Source organism: Podarcis erhardii (genome assembly GCF_964252035.2).
Source record: "Podarcis erhardii genome assembly, chromosome: 10".
Classification (NCBI taxonomy): domain Eukaryota; kingdom Metazoa; phylum Chordata; class Lepidosauria; order Squamata; family Lacertidae; genus Podarcis; species Podarcis erhardii.
The window spans coordinates 30,414,410-30,435,767 of record NC_138500.1 but is presented as its reverse complement, the minus strand read 5'-3'; the positions used below and the strand labels follow the sequence as shown (position 1 = coordinate 30,435,767).

General features: G+C 40.4%; 1 protein-coding gene across 2 annotated transcripts; it reads left to right on the top strand.

The window, feature by feature from the left end:
* Positions 1-306: 306 nt before the first annotated feature.
* Positions 307-20,972, top strand: FAM227A (family with sequence similarity 227 member A). 2 transcript variants are annotated; one of them, XM_081877720.1, is made up of 17 exons: positions 313-419; positions 1,380-1,445; positions 1,885-2,022; positions 3,953-4,038; positions 4,583-4,652; positions 6,091-6,155; positions 6,666-6,812; positions 8,522-8,623; positions 9,897-10,001; positions 10,538-10,661; positions 11,964-12,071; positions 13,751-13,821; positions 14,314-14,386; positions 15,338-15,456; positions 17,258-17,415; positions 19,725-19,874; positions 20,788-20,972. In XM_081877720.1, exons 3-17 carry the CDS (start codon positions 1,902-1,904, stop codon positions 20,909-20,911), a joined length of 1,623 nt encoding a protein of 540 aa, XP_081733846.1. In that variant the 5' UTR covers positions 313-419; positions 1,380-1,445; positions 1,885-1,901; the 3' UTR covers positions 20,912-20,972. The 2 variants fall into 2 exon arrangements, with proteins under 2 accessions (XP_081733845.1, XP_081733846.1); XM_081877719.1 differs by lacking the exon at positions 1,380-1,445 and having other exon boundaries at positions 307-419.
* The last annotated feature ends 386 nt before the right edge of the window (positions 20,973-21,358 follow it).

Below are 21,358 nucleotides of genomic sequence, written 5' to 3'. Positions count from 1 at the left end.
GAACGGCAGCCTCGCGGATGGGACCGTACCATTGTTTATAAAAGGCGGGGGGGCGAGAGAAAATAGTTTTGGTCGAGTTGTAAAATTACGTTAACAGTGTTATCCCTCGGGAACAGAGCTCGTGAATGAATTGCATCTCACACGCAGATTCGCCAGTCGTAGTCGGCATCTAATGCTACCTTTTAGAGATGCATAAAGGTTCAAGAAATAAATGGTTTGCTCCGAGTAGTTGCCACGGTGACGGAAGAACGCTCAGGGAGGAGGACATAAAAGGGCCCGTTGTGGGCGTGGTCGGCAGAGAATCCGGCGTGATTGTAGGGGTTAGGAGCGTTTTTGATATCGGCCCTCTTAGGGTCCGGAAGAAACAAACAGGGTCCCACAGCTGCGTGGGCAAGGACTCTTCCCGCCCTTTCACTCCGGTGCGTATGGGCACCCCGTGTTACTTTGATGCTATGTAACACCCGAATAAGTTGGGAACGTCGTTTTTTCACGTTGACCATCAACGTCTTTTTTCTGATGAGCCTCTATAAGCTTCCCAAAGGAAAGGCGGGGGAGATCATCATACATGGACTATTATTGTTCACTTTGTTGCTCTCATTTTGCTGGCATTTTCTTCACAGTCTTAATCTGGCGACCAATCTGGGAGATCTGCATCGGCAAAGCTCTGCATGCCTGGTGGACAGTTCTTCCCTTAATTCAGCCTAGGCCATATCAACACCCATGACTTGTAAAAGTAGTATTGTGCTTTAAATGCCTGGTGCAGATGTGGTGTAAACTGGTAGTTTTCTTATCGACAGTTTTATGTTGCTACTGATTAATTTTGAAATAGCTGTACATTTCCTTGTAGGAAAGGTTCTCCCAAGCCCTTGGTTATTTTGTCTGCCCCTTTCCCAGTTCTACATTGTTCTTTTTGAGATGGGGCAATCAATTTTATACCATGCATTAGCTGCAGCATTGGCATATATAGAAGGTCATTAAGGTATTTCAGTTTCATGTTTTAATTTCCTGGTGATCACCATCATGGAATCTACAGTTTGTTTTTCTAAGAGTGTGCAGAAGTGATTAAAACATAACAAACCTCTTCCTCCCACCCTATCCGGACCCATTTCACCTTTGGATAAACATGCACAGGATCGGGCTGCACATTGATATGCAAAGCACTCCAGTACTGGACACGTTTTCTTGGAAATAAAGTTGCCAAATTGTGTAGAGAATACACCTGTGCAATGTAATGATACTTTTAGGCTGATTAGAATTTGCACATTTTTACTCGGAAGGAAGTGTATATAATGTAGCCTCAGAATGCTAAAATACACATTTTTTTATATTTGAAAAAAATTATAATCAAAGCTAATACAATTTTATGTGTCTCTTCACAGTTTGAATGAAAAAGTAACACTAGCAAGAAAACTAATGTGTGTGACAGAACAAGAAACAAAATTCTGGTACCTTCATAAAATCCTGATACTTTGCTATCCCTCTGTGCAGTGGAGAACAATGCAGTTAATAGTTGTGATTTTCAGGCTTGAAATTTCTTCTGGGAATACCTAACTACAGCTAGAATTCCAAATTGCTGCCTCTGAGTTGGCAGCTGTAATTACTACAAATTAAGGAAGACAAATTAGAATAATTTTCCCCATGGGACCCTTTCTTACTAAGCTATATTTGGTGGAGGGGAGTGGTGCAGAAGTGTTATATTTATAAAGTAACCCTTTTGGTATCCACATGAGGAACCCTAAAATAGCACTCTAGGTTAAATCAGCTCAAGCCAATAATTGGAAAAGTTAATTTAAGTGTGATCATGCTTTGGGAACAAAATAGCAAGCAAGTTTGTGGGGAAATGTGTGTTTAATATAAATGTGTTGTCTCCACTTTATTTTTTAGGATTTAGTAATTTCAAGATGCAATTTGTAACTATTAAATCATTTGTGAGCCCTTTAAAGGGATTCTTGATATTGCCATCAGCAGCCCAAGAAAAAAAAAGAGACTCCGTCACTTGCACATTAGATGACAAACCACGATGTATCCTTTGTTCCTATAGTTAACAATGTATGTGTAAATAAATATATAGCTTGTATCATATATATCTGTTTTACTTTTGCTTTAAAGTGTTTGGGTAATACTTATTTGGTACTTGAACCTCATTTTTTTGAGGTTTGGAGAAATCTTGAGTCATCATTGGGGTTGCCATATTTCAAAGAGTAAAATTCCTGACACCCACAAAGTTGTGGAACTTTTTTGGAGAACAAACCTACATTGTTGAGCTTTTTGGGGGAAACCTAAACCAAAAACAGTTATTTTAAGCTTTTTGAGCTGTTTCCATTGCTTTTTCCATCATGTTGCCATACATCTGGGTTTCCCCTGACATTCAACAAAATTCACCCCCGACGCCATTTTTACACCCTAAAAACCAGGACATGTCAGGAATTTTCCTGATGTATGACAAACTTGGTCATCATCCCCAAACCTAGATACTTGGTCATGAAAAAAAGAAATATAATTGCAATCAGTCTTGCATGATAGTTGTGTGAGTTGAAATAAGGAAATAGTATTATTTGTCTTGCATCTAGTGGGGCAGCAAGCAGCATGTGGTCAAAATCAGGCAGGCAGTTGAACACTTGTTGACTCAATATACACATAAAAAGGTAAAGGTAAAGGTACCCCTGCCCATACGGGCCAGTCTTGCCAGACTCTAGGGTTGTGCGCTCATCTCACTCTATAGGCCGGGAGCCAGCGCTGTCCGCAGACACTTCTGGGTCACGTGGCCAGCGTGACAAGCTGCATCTGGCGAGCCAGCGCAACACACGGAACGCCGTTTACCTTCCCACTGGTAAAGCGGTCCCTATTTATCTACTTGCTCCCCGGGGGTGCTTTTGAACTGCTAGGTTGGCAGGTGCTGGGACCGAACGACGGGAGCGCACCCTGCCGCGGGGATTCGAACCGCCGACCATGCGATCAGCAGGTCCTAGGCGCTGAGGTTTTACCCACAGTGCCACCCGCGTCCCGCCAACATACACATAACACATCGCTTTAAAAGTTGGGCTCCACCTTCACACTCTGCCGAGCAGTAGCAACATTCCTTTAGAAGACATCTGAAGGTAGCCCTGTATAGGGAAGTTTATTAATATTTCATGTTTTGTTACATTTTTATATATGCTGGAAGCCCCAAGAGTGGCTGGTTTGTGGGGGGGGGCTAGATTTCCCTAAATTCCGGTGTGCCAGATCCTCCCAATAATTCCTCGATGTAGTAAAAGTCAGAATTAATCAAGATTTGATTAAATTTTGCCAAACATAGAAATCTCCTGGATTTAGCTATGCTAAGGAGCCAAGCCAGCTTTGCAAAGCTAGCTAGATGGGCCATTAGCAGAGGACACAGACCAGTCATGGACCATCAAGGAAACCATCAGAGGTCAAGACTGCCAGGCAAGGAGGAGTGGGTATTCTTTGTTGAGTGCTAGTGGGCTAGAATTAGGGTTTCAACTTTGAATGATGTAGACTGTGGGGAGGTCCTTTGAGTCAATTAGCAGCAAGAAGGAGAAGGAGGGGCAGAACTCCATGTGAGTTGGGGATAACAAGCTGGAACTAAGAATCACAGAAGGTGGCTGTCCTTTGAAACCAATGCTGCACTTAAGGGGGAAGTCAGACCCTCATAGGATGTGAATGCCCTGCAATCGCTCCATCTAGGTCCAGGTTGTATATGTGTAATAAAACCATATATCATAAAGACACCACAGTCTCTGTTGTGCCTCAAAAGGTAATACAGACCCTAGTAAGCATGTCTGCAACCCTTGGAATTTCATACCATTCAGGGAGATCGGGGTGGTGTGTAGCAGTTTATAAAATAAATATAGCATTTAAGTGATGGCAATAGGAGGTTTAACAAAAAGGAGGAGGAAGAATTTTGCATATGCTTTGAAGGTTTTCAAAATATTCCTTAACAAATATCTGGTAGTGTACGTCATTGGCAGCATAGGACAAGTGAACCAGAAAATTTCTCACTTAGAACTGGGTCTGAAAAGATATGACAGTAGTGAAGGAGTGAGTAAAGAAATCTTATCAGCACTTTATACAAGGAATCCCACTGTGTTTTTCTGATGCTACTTCTAAATAATAGATGCTTGGTCAAAGTATATTTCTTAGCCTTTTTGATGACAAACTGAAAATCAGTTGCTGCTGCTGTTGTTTTTTTTTTAAAGCGGAGGTGAAGTCCTAGATCAGCACTAATATAACTATGTTGAACCAGAGAATAGGAGACATCAGGTACAATGATGCTATCGCACCAGCTAGGTCTAAATGTTGCAAGTTTTTGAATCCCCATATTTTTCATGCACATATATTTATTGACAAGATCTTCTAGTTGTCAAATATTTTATTTTACTCACATTTCTAATCCTAATTTCAAATACATTTCTTAGGTTCTTGAAGAATGTTCAGGTTTTAACTGAAACTCATTGTTAAAAGAATTACAAGATAGTGAGGGAATTAATAATGCCTCTCTTATTGAATACAAAGAAGGTAAATTCCAGGACCTTGTAGGAAGTTAGTGCCTAACCACCCTTTTCCATTATTTTTCTCATTGAAGGTGATTGGGGAAATGGGGCTCAAGAGACGCAAGACATCCAGAAAAGTATCGAGATCAGTTAGGGCAAAAGGTATGCATTAATACTACCAAATATGAAATGGAGGCTCTAACCCCTTTAAAATGATGTTATTGTTAGAACATATTTATTCGAGTAAATTTGTATTTTGTCCTGTAGTTCAGACATGCCAAACCATGATTTGTGCTAACTGCGGTTAGAACTCTTGGCAATAAATCATCGTCCGCCAAGTTGTTGCGTGGATAAATAGGGACCTCCCATAATCTCTGCCCTAAGGAAGGATTAGAGAGGGAGATAAATATTACCATTGTGTCTTACTCTTTCTCCAAGGCACTGAGGTTGGAATACATGGCTCCACACTGCCACCACCATTTTATTCTCTTTTTGTGTCCCAAAATACTGAACAACTTGGGAGTGTGAGAAGAATCTGGTTATAGAGGAAAAAATTATCAGTGAGCGTTAGCCTGAATTTGTAAAGGTTTTTTCCCCTGATGTCCAGGGACAGACATGGATAAGATTTAGTAATAACAAAAACAGGTCATGAGATGTCATGAGTCACAACAATTAGGTTTCCCAGTGCAGAGTTGCAGTAGAATCAGTTGAGCATCTTAGCCAGTCAAAGTACATTTAAGAAAGTAACTGTGTTCCTGGCATGGACTGAGCTTAGATATATTGGAAAATACAAAAGAAGGTGCTGAATTTAATTAGGGAAGAGGATGCTTACTGGAGGGAAGCTATTACTTGCAGAGGATAATTTATGGTCAAAGCAGGGCTTTGAACTAGGCACTGGGGATTTCATTAAGTAAATACAAGCATAATACTGGTCACTGCAGGGAAATTCCCCTTTATGGTAGGCCACTTGGGGAACTTCGGTGGGAAGCTTTGGGAACCCCCCTCAATAAATGATAATTAATTCAATTTGAGTTTTCTCTGATTACTAATGTTAGTGTTATGCTCTTTGCTCAGAGCAAAACCCTAGCGAATATACTTAGTCTCAAGGCCTGTTTAGAGTTCCAGTTTAACCAAGCATTGGTTCAGCATGCTGTCCACTATACCACTCTGGCTCCTGGTCATCTGTATGGGCTCACTTCGTTCTGGGGTGGCCACAGTACCCACACAAACCACTGACAAATAACAAACCTCCCTTTGCTTGGAATCCATTTGCTACCTACTATAGTACCATTGGCCGGCTCCCTCGACTAATAAAGCGGGATGAGTGCCGCAACCCCAGAGTCGGTCACAACTGGACCTAATGGTCAGGGGTCCCTTTACCTTTTATAGTACCATTAAAAACTGGCACAGGCATGTGGTGGAGTGCAGTGGAAAGGGGAAAATGTGCTACTTCATTTTTCTGGTGGAGCAAAAATATTTGCAAACCACAACGCCAAATCCAGTGCTCTTATTTAACCAATTCATGCGAAAAAGTTGTCCATTTTGTCCTAAAATGCTCTTCAGATGCTAAGGGTGGCCATTTTTTTCCCTTATGCTGTAGAGAGAGACCAGAAGGTGACACAGAAGTTTGGGAAGCATGCTACAGAGAAAATAGCTCAGAAAAAGGTATGATGGCATGTGAGGGATCAGGAGTCATTGATTCCTGTGCATATTAGAAAGATGCAGAATCCTAGATGCTCAGGAAGTATGAGATGAATTGTGATACAAGTGCCTAGGAAGGTCTCATGATGAATCAGATAGTTGGTCTTTTTAATCCATTATACACTCCTATAATAATTGTTTCATTTATATAACACTAGTCATTAGTATTTGTACAGTACAGTGCTTTTGAATGTTCAAAAGTTTTTTTCCACATCCTTTTACTCGCCACAGTCCTGAAAACAAGCTAAGATATTATTAGTACCTAATTCTAGAGGGGGAGCTAAGGCTGAACATGGCACTAGATTTGTTAATAGTTAACCATTGCTGTGTATGTAGGTGATTTTTGTCAGGATTCTGGTGAGTCCCAGAAACTGTGGAATGTCAACAGACTGTCCTTAGAGTGCTCACTGGGTTGAATTGTGGGCTGAGTGTCTTCTTGATTTCTCATGTATTAATTGTTTTTTTAACCCCTAGATGGTAACAGAAAAGGATAAACTTGTGGAATTATATCAATACCCAGGATACTGTAAGGAGAAACCTACACCATTGCCAAATGGAATAGAGCTGAGTGAAATTTTGGAGAAGGTGATTCGTGCCCAGGGTAAAACACCAGTTGGTAAGGTACGCTGCATATCTCAAACATTCAGAAGTTGATAGCAGGCTGGATGAGGGAGGAAGTAGGGGTGAATTGATAATGTAGGGCCATACATGCTTTTTTGATGTGTATTTACGTGGCGCAAGATAGTATAGCTGGAGCAATGTCAGCACCAGGCACCTTCAGGCAGTTGCTAGGGCCACAGCATCCTGACAGGGGTCACATCTGATGACTTCCCTCGCCCTCCCCTTTGTTGGTTTTCCTGGTCTATCACTCTGAACAGCCCCAGGTGGCTCAACCTAGTATCACCCTTGCGGCATTGTGGGCAGTTAAAACTGTGGTTAGACCCAGTTGCTTATGACCGCTTGGAATGCTGTGACTGTGGCTTGGTAAGTTAGGGCCACTAACAGAGGACAGAGCTCACTAAAGGACACTTTAACCAGGGCTCCCTTAAACCTGGAGTTGACCCAAGTGTATAATCTGGTACAGGAGTTATGATCTTGCTATAATAGCCATGGTTAATTGGACTGAGAATGAGCATTGTTCCTGCCTTCTTCCTTCCGTTCTTCATTCTCTCTCAAGGCAGAGTTGAAACATCCAGTGTTTCTTATACCTCATTTCCCCATTATATCTCAACTGGAAAACTCTGGTTAATCTTGGACAACAAACCAGGATGTGAAATCAGGGTCTGAAACGTCTAGACCAAAGCTTTCCAAACTGTGAGTCGCGACACATTTGTGTGTCGAGTGCAGTGTGTTGGTGTGTCACGCAAACACTTCCTGCGCCCCTCCCAGGGTTGGAGAGGGGTTAGTTTAACCTCTGGTTTGCTAGTAAAACTGAATTACTGTGTCATGAAATGATGCATGTCCCAAAAGTGTGTCACCAACATGAAAAGTTTGGAAGCTCTGTTCTAGACCATCAGGAGCATTGCTAGGCCTTTGAAAGACTTGGGGCACAGCCAATCACACATATTTGCATAAAATTTGCATGTACTGATACTCATTATGGATTCATATTTGAGCTGACCTTCAGCAGGAAAGCCACCCTGTAAGCAAAGTAACAATTTAAAAAAAGGGGGGGGGGGAGAAGATACAGGAGAGCCAGAATCCAGTACAAAAAATCAAAGGTTCAGGCTCCTTAGACCATGCTCCTTAGACCATGAAGAGTCTTTTGGCACCTTAAAGATTAACAGATTTATTATGGCATAAGCTTTCATGGACTGGAATTCAGTTCATCAGATGCATGAAATTTAATCCTAAATTGGCAGGCATACATACACACCATGTGGGTTTTCCAGACAGGAGTTAAATAATGTAAATGTGTCATTGAGATGTTGCAAACAGATTGTTGGCAACAGCTTTTTTTAAAAAAAAACTTACTGGATTTTCTATAGAAAGCGTAAATTTGGATTAAATTGGGAACAGGGGTAGACCTGCCTTTTGATGACCATGAATTATGTGGGCATTACAAAAAAAGCTTGCAAGGATGAGGAGCACTCATCCCATAATAAACACTAGTTTGGATGTACCAATAGTATGGAGCCAGGACTGAAGAGGAGTGAGGTCAGAGGAAATGAAAATGTAAAAGTAAGCAACAGTTATAATTACACAAAAGCAAAAGAGTTACAATTAACAAGGCCATGGTGATACATTTATTGTTCAGCTAATTAACACATGCAGTATGATCAAAATCCATAATCTTAAGACCATTATATTCCTGTTTAATTTCTTTAAAGACACGCTGGGCTTCAAAGATGCTGCAAAAGTTTCTTGATGCGCCATGTATCCAAGCTGTTTTGCTGGACAGTTTCTGGTGGCAGTTTCTGCACTTGTATCATGTAAGAATAAAGGCTGAATATTGGGGGCTTGGAAGATATTTTTCCTCCTGATTTTTCGTTTCTGATTTGCAGGTGCTCAGTTTCTTTAGCGACAGTGCATTTCTCTTTTAATGCTAGTCCCAGTGCCAGCCCAGCAATTGCAAACGAACATTCCAGATTTTTTTTATTGCATTGCAGAGGCACAAAAAACCTGTAACTTCTGCTTTGGACCTGCTTGCTAGCCTCACTTTCAGTGCCACACAGGGATGGCCTATCCATTAAGTCATTAAATAAGAACAGACTGTCTTGCATCATCTTTCAGGGATGCTTTAGACATCCTCTTTATTGTGCATTCCTGATGTTTTGTGTCGGGGCAGTTATACACAGTCCTGCTTTCAATGCAGTTTGTGCCTGGATAAGTTTCAGGGTAGACATACTGTTTCCAGTCAGTGCATGTCTCATAACTTCCTGCTGAAATCCTGTAACTTTTCTAGTCTGTTTTTTTTTGGTTTGGTTTTGTTTTTTGGTCCTGCTTTTGTTGCACTTCAGTGCAAGAACGCCCTTCAAGATGGCCATCATGCAATAGCATTGGAGATGCATTGGCAAACAGCTAATAAAGCAGACTGGTGTGTAGATGATCCAGTATAAATCCCTCACTAATGCACAAATGCATTGAATCAATGGCATTTTGCAGAATACACCAGCCTACCCACCCACACAAACCAGTCTGGAGGGAGGGGCCCTTATATTTAGACAACTGCCATATAGCATCCTTCGGTCCAACGCCTGTCCTGCTTTTCTTCGTTATGTAGCCAGTTCTTTCTTTTAAGTTATTTATCATTTTTTATAATAGTATTAATTATAATCACCAGAATTCACAAAGCAGCCAACAAATAAAAATAAAAAATCACAATGAAACCTTTAAAACATTAGCAAAGGAAACAGTTTAACACAGAAACCAGTATAATAGCATTATCAAATCATGATAAAAGCTAATGCCTTTAGAGTTGATGTTTCGCTTATCAGAGATACCTCGGTCTCAGACAAATTAACACTATATGTCTGCAGTAGCGCTTAGTATTGTGCCCAATATCAAATCAGAAGCCAATTCACTACTGTGAACTCCAGCTAATGGTCTGGCAGCTGTATTTTGAACCAGGTGAAGTTTCTGTATGCTTTTCAAAGGCAGTCTCATGTATAAGTAGCTTTCATTTCACTATGTGTATGTTTGTAGTTTATCCTACCTTTCTGAAGCCTCATTGCAAATGCCTCACCTTTATTTCTTTCCCAATAGCCAAATCAAGAGATTCAGGGACATTTGTTCGAACGCATTTCAGAAAATTATTCTCGCATTCTGTTGGGCTGTCACAAGGTTGCCAATCAGGAACACATCCTTACAGTAAGTATGAAAAAAATCAATAAAGAGATAACAGGTTTCAAGCAGGGAAACTCCCATTTGTGCCAATAAGAGATATTTTCCGAATACTAATTTTCACCCTGATATTGCTTACTGTTATTGTGCTGGGAAGGCTTAACCTTCCCCTATCCTTGTACAGTGGTACCTCAGGTTACAAACACCTCAGGTTACAAACACTTCAGGTTACAAACTCTGCTAACTTGGAAGTAATACCTCGGGTTAAGAACTTTGCCCCAGGATGAGAACAGAAATTGTGCTCCCGCGGTGTGGCGGCAGCAGGAGACCCCATTAGCTTAAGTGGTACCTCAGGTTAAGAACGGTTTCAGGTTAAGAACAGACCTCTGGAACGCATTAAGTTCGTACTGTGGTGACAGTGACAACCACTCACCTGACCTGGTATTTAGTATTTCAAAGCCCACATCATGATTGTGGATCACATCATTAACTTAACATGTTAACAGTTAACAGTTGCAGTTAACCAATTTATTTGAGCTTTGATTTCCCCTGCCTTGATTTAGGTTTTCCCTTCACTGCTGAGTCAAGCTGTGTACACCTGCTTCTGCTACTGTTTCTCAAGGTCCTGGTTCAATACACATGAATTCAAGGCTGGGCTCTGTGATATATTCTCCGAGTGGCTGCGAGGTGAGATGGCCTGTTCTCCTTGCTTATGAAGGGAGCTGTATAGACTTTGATTGGAGATCCATGTTTCACACAATGCAGTAATGTTTATGGCAGTGCTTTTTTTCTGGGGGGACACAGGGGTACGCATACCCCTAAATGTTTTATGAATCTTTGTACTTTTGTCCATTTACTGTATTTATTTCCCCCCGATTTGAACTATAAAATGGTGATTTTCTTGAGTCAAAATGAGAGTACCCCTAAATATTATTTTAAGGAAAAAAGTACTGTTTTTAGCAATCCTTCAACATAACATAACCAGCAGTTAGCTGCCACCCCCTTCCCCTTTTTGAGTCACATTCAGTCAAGAAATGTGTCTCATCTTGACATTTTTGAGCTGTCCTTAGGCTTCTTTCTCTTACCCTACAGTCGAATCCAAATAATCACTTGACTAGTTATAAGTTCCAGAGAAGAGCCATGTTAGTTTGCTGTAACAAAAGCAGTTAGCAGTCCTGTAGTACCTTAAAAGAAATAACACATTTATTAAGGAATATACTTTTGTGGATAAGGATGCAGTTCATCAGATGATCAAAGTTTATGCCACAATTAACCAGTTAGTCTTTAAGGTGCTATAAAACTCTGTGTTCTTTAAGCTACTTATATGTGCCCAAGGGGGAATTTGCAGTTGTATTTGTTAAACAGCCGTTCTCCGTGCCACTTTGGAAATGGTTTTGGAAGGTGAGGCATCTTTCAGAAGCAGTTTGCAATATGGCATGAAGGCATTAATAAGTGAAGAACCCATTGGGCATGCTTCAGTTCTTGGGTGGAGGCTGTCTTTTTCCAACATAAAACATAATCATACATAGTAAAGGTAAGGGGACCCCTGACCATTAGGTCCAGTCATGATCGACTCTGGGGTTGCGGCACTCATCTCGCTTTATTGGCCGAGGGAGCTGGCGTACAGCTTCCGGGTCATGTGGCCAGCATGACTAAGCCGCTTCTGGCGAACCAGAGCAGCACACGGAAATGCCGTTTACCTTCCCATCGGAGCTGTACCTATTGATCTACTTGCACTTTGACATGCTTTCAAACTGCTAGGTTGGCAGGAGCAGGGACCGAGCAATGGGAGCTCACCCTGTTGCGGGGATTCGAACCGCCAACCTTCTGATCGGCAAGTCCTAGGCTCTGTGGTTTAACCCACAGCACCACCCGCGTCCCAGTCATACATAACACTGTCCAATAAGTTACGATTTACTGTGTATAGATGATAATAACGAGTGCATTCTTTTGCTTCTCACTATCTGTCCTCCCCCTTGCCCCATATAGGTAGCTTGAATGCACCAGGGAGTTATACTAAATGGGATTATTCCCAGTTGGAGCCAGAGCGATCCAGAAGAGAAGATTTGCTGTCTGGAAAAGGAAAATTAGGGACTGGTAAGTCAAGATGAGCAAATCTTTTAATTTCAGTTTCTCATTTTTCAGATATTAAGTTTAGTTCTCTGCAATTCCACATCAGTTTGCAATTTAAAAAAAAAAATGCATGAAAAGTCATCAGAATGTATGTCGCTTTCTCCTAATATTTACATTTTTGTATGCAATTTTATTTAGTTAGTTTCAACTTTCTGTTTAAGCATGCTTTAAAAATGGGCATTTTGGGTGGAGGGGAAGGGTGCCTTTTGGTTGCTTGTTTTTTAATGTATTGACAATTGGGAGAAATTGATAAGTGATGTAGAATTACTGGAAGCTGTAAGAAAGACTTGTAACAATGCCCAGTGTGCCTCTTAATATTTGGCGTCTTTTACAGATGTTGCTGGTATGTGTTTCTTTGTTGTTGTTGTTGATGATGATGATATCCTCCTATTTCTCCAAGGAATTCAAGGCAGCACACAGGGTTTTTCTGCTCCCTCTTATTTTCTCACATCAATCCTGTGAACTAGGTTCGGCAGAGAAGCAGTCAATGGTCCAAAGTTTTTCTTATGCCTGAGTGAAGATTTGACTCTGGGTCATGCTAGTCCAACACGCTAAGCCAGTGGTAGGGAATGTCTGGCTTATGGTCCTAATTAGGAAGTGCCAATTTGGGAACTTCCTTTCTCTAGTTGGGAAAAACGGGTTGGATTCAAAATGGAGCATTTGCAAAGGATAAAATTCTGCAGTTTCATACTTGGAGAAGGCAGTTTGAATGCATATATTTGCACATGTATGAGATCCTATTGTGCATTTCCAATCTCTTAACCATTTCTGCACCAGCACAGATTGTGGTGCCATGGACTCACTATAGTGGGTAAGCGTAGTTTTGTAAAGAATCTTTCTTGAGTTTTTTCTCTTGGAGGCAGTATTTGCAAATTGCTTTTAAGAGGATTTTCCTCTCCTTAAGGTTCATTATTGTGGGTTGTATTCCAGTACTGGGCAAGCAGAATACCACTTGCACAGTGGGAATTTTGTTTCACCTGTGCATTCTGCAGATCTGCTTTGGAGGGTCTCACAATGTTCGGGAGCTGATTTTGAGCAGGGCGGGCTGGAGGGCACAGGAGAAAAAGTTCCATTGTGTGCATGTAACTCTGCTACTTGAGTAGAGCTGTAGTATTGGATACATCCCTGTGTAACCAACATGTCTGCTTCCAGGAGGTCTGATATAGTATATTTGTGGTGTAGGAGGATATTCAGTTCCAGGTACAATAGATCACAGAGGACTGTCTTTCCTAGAGTTGGCATCCAGCTGTGAAGGGAGCACTGCCTTTATTCACTTCCCTGTTTTGATGGGATTTACCCCCTTGGATCAGCAAAATATTCAAGTGTTCATGATTGTTCAGCTCGTACCTGGCTAGTTTAGCACCATTTGGGGTCAGCTTCCATGTGAGCCTCGTAACTGATGGTGTAGGAAGGAAGATGGCTATGTACTGCTAGGGTAGAGGATAGCCTTCCATAGGTAGAACCCTCATCATTTCAATAGGATTCTGAGAAATCCCCCAAAGGACCAAACTGCATATGTAAGAAGTATAAAGTATGCATTGTGGACAGTGTAATCTGTGTCCCAGGCAGAGAGAATATTCCCTATTCACCCAATCATAGGTAATAAGGAAATAATTTATAATAAGCAACTTTGATTTCCACAGGCTGTGATATTTCCTTTAGCAACTATGCGTTACCTGGTACTACACGGAAGCACCCATTGACACTCCGAAAGGTAATAGGTTATTTCATTTGCAAGCATCAGTTTAGGGGCTGTTAATATGGGCAAAGTGTTCTAAAGATAGACGAAAGATTATACCAGAGCAGGTGGAGCATCAATTCATAGAATCATAGAATTGTACAGCTGGAAGTGACTACAAGGATCATCGAGTCCAACAGGAATCTTGCCCTACTTGGGGCTTGAACCCACGACCTTGAGATTAAGAGTCTGGTGCTCCTATTGATCGAGGCATTTGCTCATATGACTTAAGGTCTATAAGCCCCATGGTACAATGCAAATAGTACCAGTAACTCTTCCCAATGCTGTGTTGCATTTGGTAAATAAGAGTGAGCGCTGATCTATTAAAAAGAAATGAAAAATGCTACCTGAATAATGTCCCAATATTTAAAGTTCTTTCCTCCTTTTTAAAATCTCCAAACTTACTCCTCCCCACCCAAATTTAATATGTAAAAACATAAATGTGGTATGAATTTTTTCTTCATCTAGAAGCATACAGCCATTAAAAAAGTCAAGAAGTCTGTCTCCAGGAAAAAAATTCAAAAGCAGTTTCCTTTGGAAGGTAATACAGTGAAAAATTTGATAAATGTATGCAAGATCTGTTGTAAACATTAGAGTCCTCCATTGCGCTAACAGCATTGATGTGGCATGCTTTTTCCAAGTGAGTGTATGGAAGCGTGTGTTGTCATGACTCATAAGTAAGAGATGTAGATGAATTACAGTGGTACCTCAGGTTACATATGCTTCAGGTTACAGACTCGGCGAGAAGCCAAGTTGCAGAGAACCAGGCAGGGGGCCTTCTCGGTAGTGGCACCTGCCCTGTGGAACGCCCTCCCACCAGATGTCAAAGAGAAAAACAACTACAGTGGTACCTTGGGTTAAGAACTTAATTTGTTCTGGAGGTCCGTTCTTAACCTGAAACTGTTCTTAACCTGAGGTACCACTTTAGCTGATGGGGCCTCCCACTGCTACTGCACCGCCGCTGCACAATTTCTGTTCTCATCCTGAAGCAAAGTACTTAACCTGAGGTACTATTTCTGGGTTAGCGGAGTCTGTAACCGGAAGTGAATGTAACCCAAGGTACCACTGTACCAGACTTTTAGAAGACATCTGAAGGCAGCCCTGTTTAGGGAAGTTTTTAATGTTTAATAGGTTATTGTATTTTAATATTCTGGTGGAAGCTGCCCAGAGTGGCTGGGGAAACCCAGCCAGATGGGCGGGGTATAAATTATTATTATTATTATTAACCTCTCCTTTGGGTAAAGCATGGAATGTTCTCTCATTTCTTCATATATTAAGTGTATGGGCTCCCAGTAAAACGAGGCTGTATTTTAAGCTGTATTTTAATCAACTGGTTTTTTAAAAATGTTTTTATTGTATTTTATATTTAGTGTTAGCCAGGGAGGGCGGGGGTATAAATAAAAAGTTGTTGTTGTTGTTAGTCATTCTTTTTAAATTAAGAGACAGCTTACATAACAACTGAGAAGCTTTTTCTCCCTCCCCCAACCCCTAGAAAAAATGAGTCTATATTTTCACTCTTTGAGGACTACGGAGGATGATGAGCAGCATTCATCACAGAAGCATCAACGCTCTTCAAAAAAGAAACTGAAGATTGCTTTGCTTCCTCGAGAGGTAATGTAATTCATGTAGAGGGGACATTTTAAAATAGCACAATTACTTGAGGATAAGATAGTAACATATCCCTACTGCTTATACAGGTGTTCCTTGAATTCAATACAGAAAAGAAAGTTTATTCTGCTAGAATAATAATAATAATAATTTTATTTATACCTTGCCTTCTCCGGTCAGGACCTAGCTCAGGGCGGCTAACATCAGAATATATAATACATTAAAAACATAGAATCAAACAATCAATTAAAATGCAACTTAGAATCAAGCTAAGGTCAAATAAAATCAGATGGCAACCCATGAATTACAACTATAAGGGTTGGGAACATAAAGTGCTTGGTAGGCCCAACTATTTGTTCTGGGCTTATATGGACCAGTGGGAAGAGTTTCGGAGGCCACTTACATGCAGGGTCTTATAAAAGGATCTTACAGAAGGAGAGGGGGGTCAAACTGGGCCCCGACCAAAGGCATGGCGGACTAGCTCCATCTTACAGGTCCTGCGGAAAGATGTCAGATCCTGCAGGGCCCTGGTCTCTTGTGACAGAGCGTTCCACCAGGCTGGGGCCAGTGCCGAAAAGGCCCTGGCTCTTGTCGAAGGCAGTCTAACTTCCTTGAGGCCTGGGACCTCCAAGGTGTTATTATTTATGTAAGGTCCTCCGCGGGGCCATAATAGGAGAGGCGGTCCCATAAGTACGAGGGTCCTAGGCTGTATAGGGTTTTAAAGGTTAAAACCACCACCTTAAAGGATACAAGCTTAATGAGGATGATTATTCTGAGAGACACAAAAATCAGGAGTGAAACAGAAAAGAAGCATCTTGAATGAGCAGTTATGTCAATCAGAGAGCAGTCCCAAATTATCTGTGAGCTGATTCACATTTGAAAACTACCCACATGGACATATGAGGGGCCCCAACCAGGCTGACCACAAGACATCACTCATGCAGAGTTTAAAAAGGGGGCAAGTTTAAAAAAGTGCTAGTGGAACCACAGAAAATGTGAATCCATGCACATACATGCCATTCATGCAAAAAGCATCTGCAAGCCCTGCTCAGCCATGAGACAACCCTTCCCATTATTGAGGGGCTCACATTAGGATATTAAATATAGCAGACTGTAAAGGTGAGGTTGCTACATTATTGTGCCAATGAAAAATCTGTAGGAAATCAAATATTAGGGATACAATAATGTATCTTCTAGATCTAGAAGAACGATGTATATTTGTAAAACAATTGACATTCAAAAGATATTTCAAATCTTTCCCTTTGGTTTTTGTTGTGAAAATTGGATGCAACAATTCAAGGTTTCTGACCTGAAATGCAACATAAACATGAAATTTTACTGCTTTTGATTTGTTACTTCCCCTGATAGGTTAAAGGAACAAATGCGTCTACATAAACTATACTGAATTCTGTTGCATATAAAGTGAAATAGAATTAATAGCTGCCGGCTATTACCGAATGTTGAATACTACATGCCTTTTGCCATCAAACGTTAACTGCTGCTGCAAAATTATTGGATGTCAAATTATTGGATTCAAAATGATTGAATATCAAATGGTAGCCGGGGAATGTTTGGAGAATGTTCTCCATCAAAATTCAGGAAGACTTTGAGAAGCTATTTTTTTATATTTTTATATTTGAGAAGCTAACAAGGTGTTAGCAGTGGTTGTTGTGGACAGTTCGAATGTATTATCAAAGTTCTGTGATCATTCACTCTGGATGGAAACAATTACAGTTGTAAGATGCTACTACATCCACAAATCTGAGTGTAATAGAAGTAACCACTGTCCTCATTTATCTTCTAGTCACATCCAGCCAGTTCTGGTCCTGAGTACACTTGGCACCACCTGAATATTCATGGTCACTGCCCACTAATTCAGCACTTTCTTCAGAAGCGGAATGCTGTATCAAAGGCAGGATGTGACATATTTTTAAGCAGGAGGGCAATTTGCAAGCCAATACCATATCCTTATGAACTGTTCAAGGGAAATGAGGATGGGAAATTCTTTTATATAGCTACATTTTTGTTCATGATTCACCAGTTCAGAATTACTTATGTACAGTGTATTATGCAGTATGTTGATCAGTTCATAGCTTATATTTAGGACATTAGACCATTAGGGTTGTTGTTTTAAAAAATGGCCACACTTAACAATTCAAACTAAGCCACATCAAAGAGTCCCGGGTATCAAGGGGTGTAAATATACAAAAGTCATTTTTGACTATGTTCTGGGAATCATGCAGTTCCTCTGAACCTCTGTCAGGAATTCTTGAGTGAGATGATCATGAAGGAAGACAAACTTGAATAACAGTTTGCTCATTGTTCCTGATCTTTCTGTGAAATAATGCAGAACAGTAGCGAAGTACTGGATGTGCTCTCAGTATCTGATGAGTTAGGCCAGATAAGCCTAGCCGAAACCGTGTGCCCTAAATCAATTCTTAGATGCAGGGAAGGATCTGTCAATTTTGGTTCTCTCAGTTTCTCATTTTTCCAACATTAAATTCAGTTCCCAGCATTTCTGCAGGAATTTGTGATTTAAAAAAAAAATCCTTATGAGAATTATTTGGCAATTTATTGTAAATTTGTCCTAATAAATACCTTTTCCATGTAATTTTGACTATTGTGCACATTTTTTCAAGCAATTTCTCCTAAAGCATTTTTGTGTTATTTTCACTAATATGTTCATTTTAATGTACCTTTTGACCTAATATATGCATTATCTTAAACAGGTGACTTGGTTGGAGAACTGCATTGTGAAATTGGATAAGTGCTAATTCTGAAACATGGCTGTGTTCTTGTTTTCATAGTGTTTTGAAAAGCGCAAATTTGATAAGAGTCACCTTTAAATGCAAACCTGAATCAAATTTCTCTCCCATTTCTCCTTGGGAGACAGTTCAATATAGAAAGGGTTCCCTGAAAGAAGGATGTTTAAAAAACACGTTGTTGTTGTTGTTGGTGGTGGTGGTAGTAGTAGTAGTAGTAATAGTTTTTCCCTGTCTGGGAAAAAGTCCCCACTCAAGGGGACTTACACAGATAAAATAGAACAAATTAAAAATATAAAAAAGTCAACCATTAAAATGTAATTAAAGCAGACATAAAATAGTTCTGCTTCTTAGAGTAGATGGCAACAATTTAGTCAGCAGAGACAAAAAAAGCACAGCTAGATAATGATTTAGAAGCTGATTTTAATATGTTATAGTTAAAGATGCAACATCTCTGTCTGCAAACTAGTTCCCTGTATGGAAGACATGTTCACACTCCCAATATTTTTTTGTCTTTTATTATTAAATAACCAACCTGTGCTGCAGAAGGTTCAAACTTAAGTTTTAAATTCTGAATTATAAAGCAGTTTATCATTTACTAGGGCTGAGGACTTCTGGGTTATAAAGAGCACAAAAGGAACACATGTGTATACCTTTTAGTTTCACTGGATTGCAGCCATTGACTTTCATTGGCCATTTCATGGTCCACTCAAGCCAAATTGCATTCCCAGAAACACACATGGGGCTGTTTCTACCACTGTAATGCAGAAGATAGGAGGGCATGCAGTTCTTGACTCGGTATTAGTGGTCTTGGGCTCTTATAAAATCCTACTCTGAACCTTCAGTCTACTTTAGACCCATATTTAAAGATAATGGCCCCTATCCAGCGCAGTTATGCATGCTTAAGCCCATTTATTTCAATATATTTACATCTGTGTAGTTGAAATATTTATACCCTGCCTACTAACCAAAGTCCTTGGGAGAGTGTACAATATTGTTAAAATGCTGTACAAAAACAATTTGGATATTAGAGTCCCACTCACTGGGTAGGGCTTTCTCACCCTGGCTGATTTTGATATCTACAGTACTTAGTTCCTTGGCTCCTGGTGGTAGATGCAAGAATTACAGGTGAGGCAAAGGCCTCCCTCACCTTCCAGTCTTTGGATGCCCCAAAGCGGATGAATTTCTGCATCGCACAACAGGTCTTGGAGGAAATAACCCTGGCCTGTAAATGGCTGCTTAAGTAGCCAGATGTTAAGGGTCCTTTGCAGATTGGTGCTTCCTCCCCCAAGCTGCTACTGATGTCCATCTCAACTGGTGTAACAGATTTCTGAAAAATAGTTTTGTATTATCCATAGAGTTGCCATTGACTGAGTTTTATTCCCAGATAATTACAGAATATGCTTCCCCTCACCCCACCCCACCCCACCCCAAAGCTCAGTACATGTTCTCTTTGGCATGCTTGAGGTAAGCAATTGGATTAAAATTTTCCTTTACTTCTGAAATCACGGATTCTGCCCAGACATATGCAGAAGTGATCAAGCAAAGTTTTCAGAGCCTCCGCCAGAGGCACAAATATTTCATGAAGACTTATCGGAGACACCGGAGAGAAATGAGGAAATTTGATCAACTGAGCAAGTATAACCTGTTGGTTTTCAGGTATTTAAAGAGCTTGTTAAGTACAGCTTTATACATTACAATCTCAACATGAAGGAGACTGGACTGTCTAAGGGCCTTTCCACGATCAGCTGTATGCATAGCCAATGCATGGTTGCTGTTTGCTCACACTAAGAACTGTCATGACAGTTCAGATAGCTTAGAATTGTAGCATTGGAAGGGACCCAAAGGGTCATCTAGTCCAACTCCCTGCAATGCAGAAATCTCAGCTAAATTATCCATGATAGATGGCCATTAAACCTCTGCTTAAAAACCTCCAGTTAAGGATAGTCCACGGCTTCCCGAGGGAAATCATTCCAATGTTGAACAGCTCTTATTGTCAGAAAGTTCTTCCTGCTGTTTAGTCAGAAACTCCTTTCTTGTTTTAGACACCCTTGTATTTTTGCTATGTTGCCTTATACTGTAGTGTACAGTTAAACTTGTGCATTTATTGTACCAGTCCACATACTGCCTCTCAGTTTTGTACTTCTATTACATGGACTTGTCATTTTCCCAGCATTTAAAATTAAATGTTTTACTTGTGATAATCCCTCGTGAGCAGAACAACTCTCCCTGCACATTGTCTGCACAATTGCATTAACTTTTTTAAAAAATTGAAGTTGTGTGCTTTCCCTGTTTATGATGGAGGGCTCATTTAGGCATATTTAAGGATAAACTTCAGTAAGACTATGTCCCTCTCAGCGTGGTTGTCTGTCGTTGTGTTTTATTCATGATGTGCTTATAAAAAATGAGTAATCAGAGTGTGGCTATTTCACAGTAAATGACCATTGTGAAAGTACCCCTAATTTTCTGCAATGTATTGCAAGGTTTCTCTTCACCTTCCTTAAATTTAATGGCTTTTTCTTTAAATTAATTTCAAGCATAATTAATTACACTTTTTCCCTTGTCACCATAGGCAAGAGATGCTGGAAGAGATGAAAAAGCAGGCCCAAAAGCAGAAAGAGTTGTTTTCTTACCCAGAGGGACTGAGTTCTTCAGACAAGTTTATATGCCGCACCCCAAAAGTCACGTTCAACTAACTGACTTGTTAACTTACATGTGGCCCTAGCAATAAATTTAGTTTTCTCTTTTTGAAATGAATGAGACTTAAGTTCAAATTGAATCTATTTGGGAGAAGCTCTTCTATAAACATTGTTACTATCTGCTTTATAAAAAGAATGTTTAAAGGAAATTAACCTAGATTTGGTGCAAAGAGATGTACAAAAGCATTTCTGATTAGAAGCAATTGTAAGGTGTAAGGTGAGCACTGGTTGAGAGGGAGTTTCCTTCATTAATTCAGGCATGTCATTTATGTTGAATTCTTTTAAGAGGGGGGTTCTCATTTTCATACCACTGTTTGGCCGTGTCCATTTCAATAATATATTGACTATGAACAGGACTTAAAAACAGGGCTCAGATATATCCTAGGCTAGACAGACTAAGTATAAAGCAGGGGTGGGGATTTTGGGACTCTCCATATTTTGCTA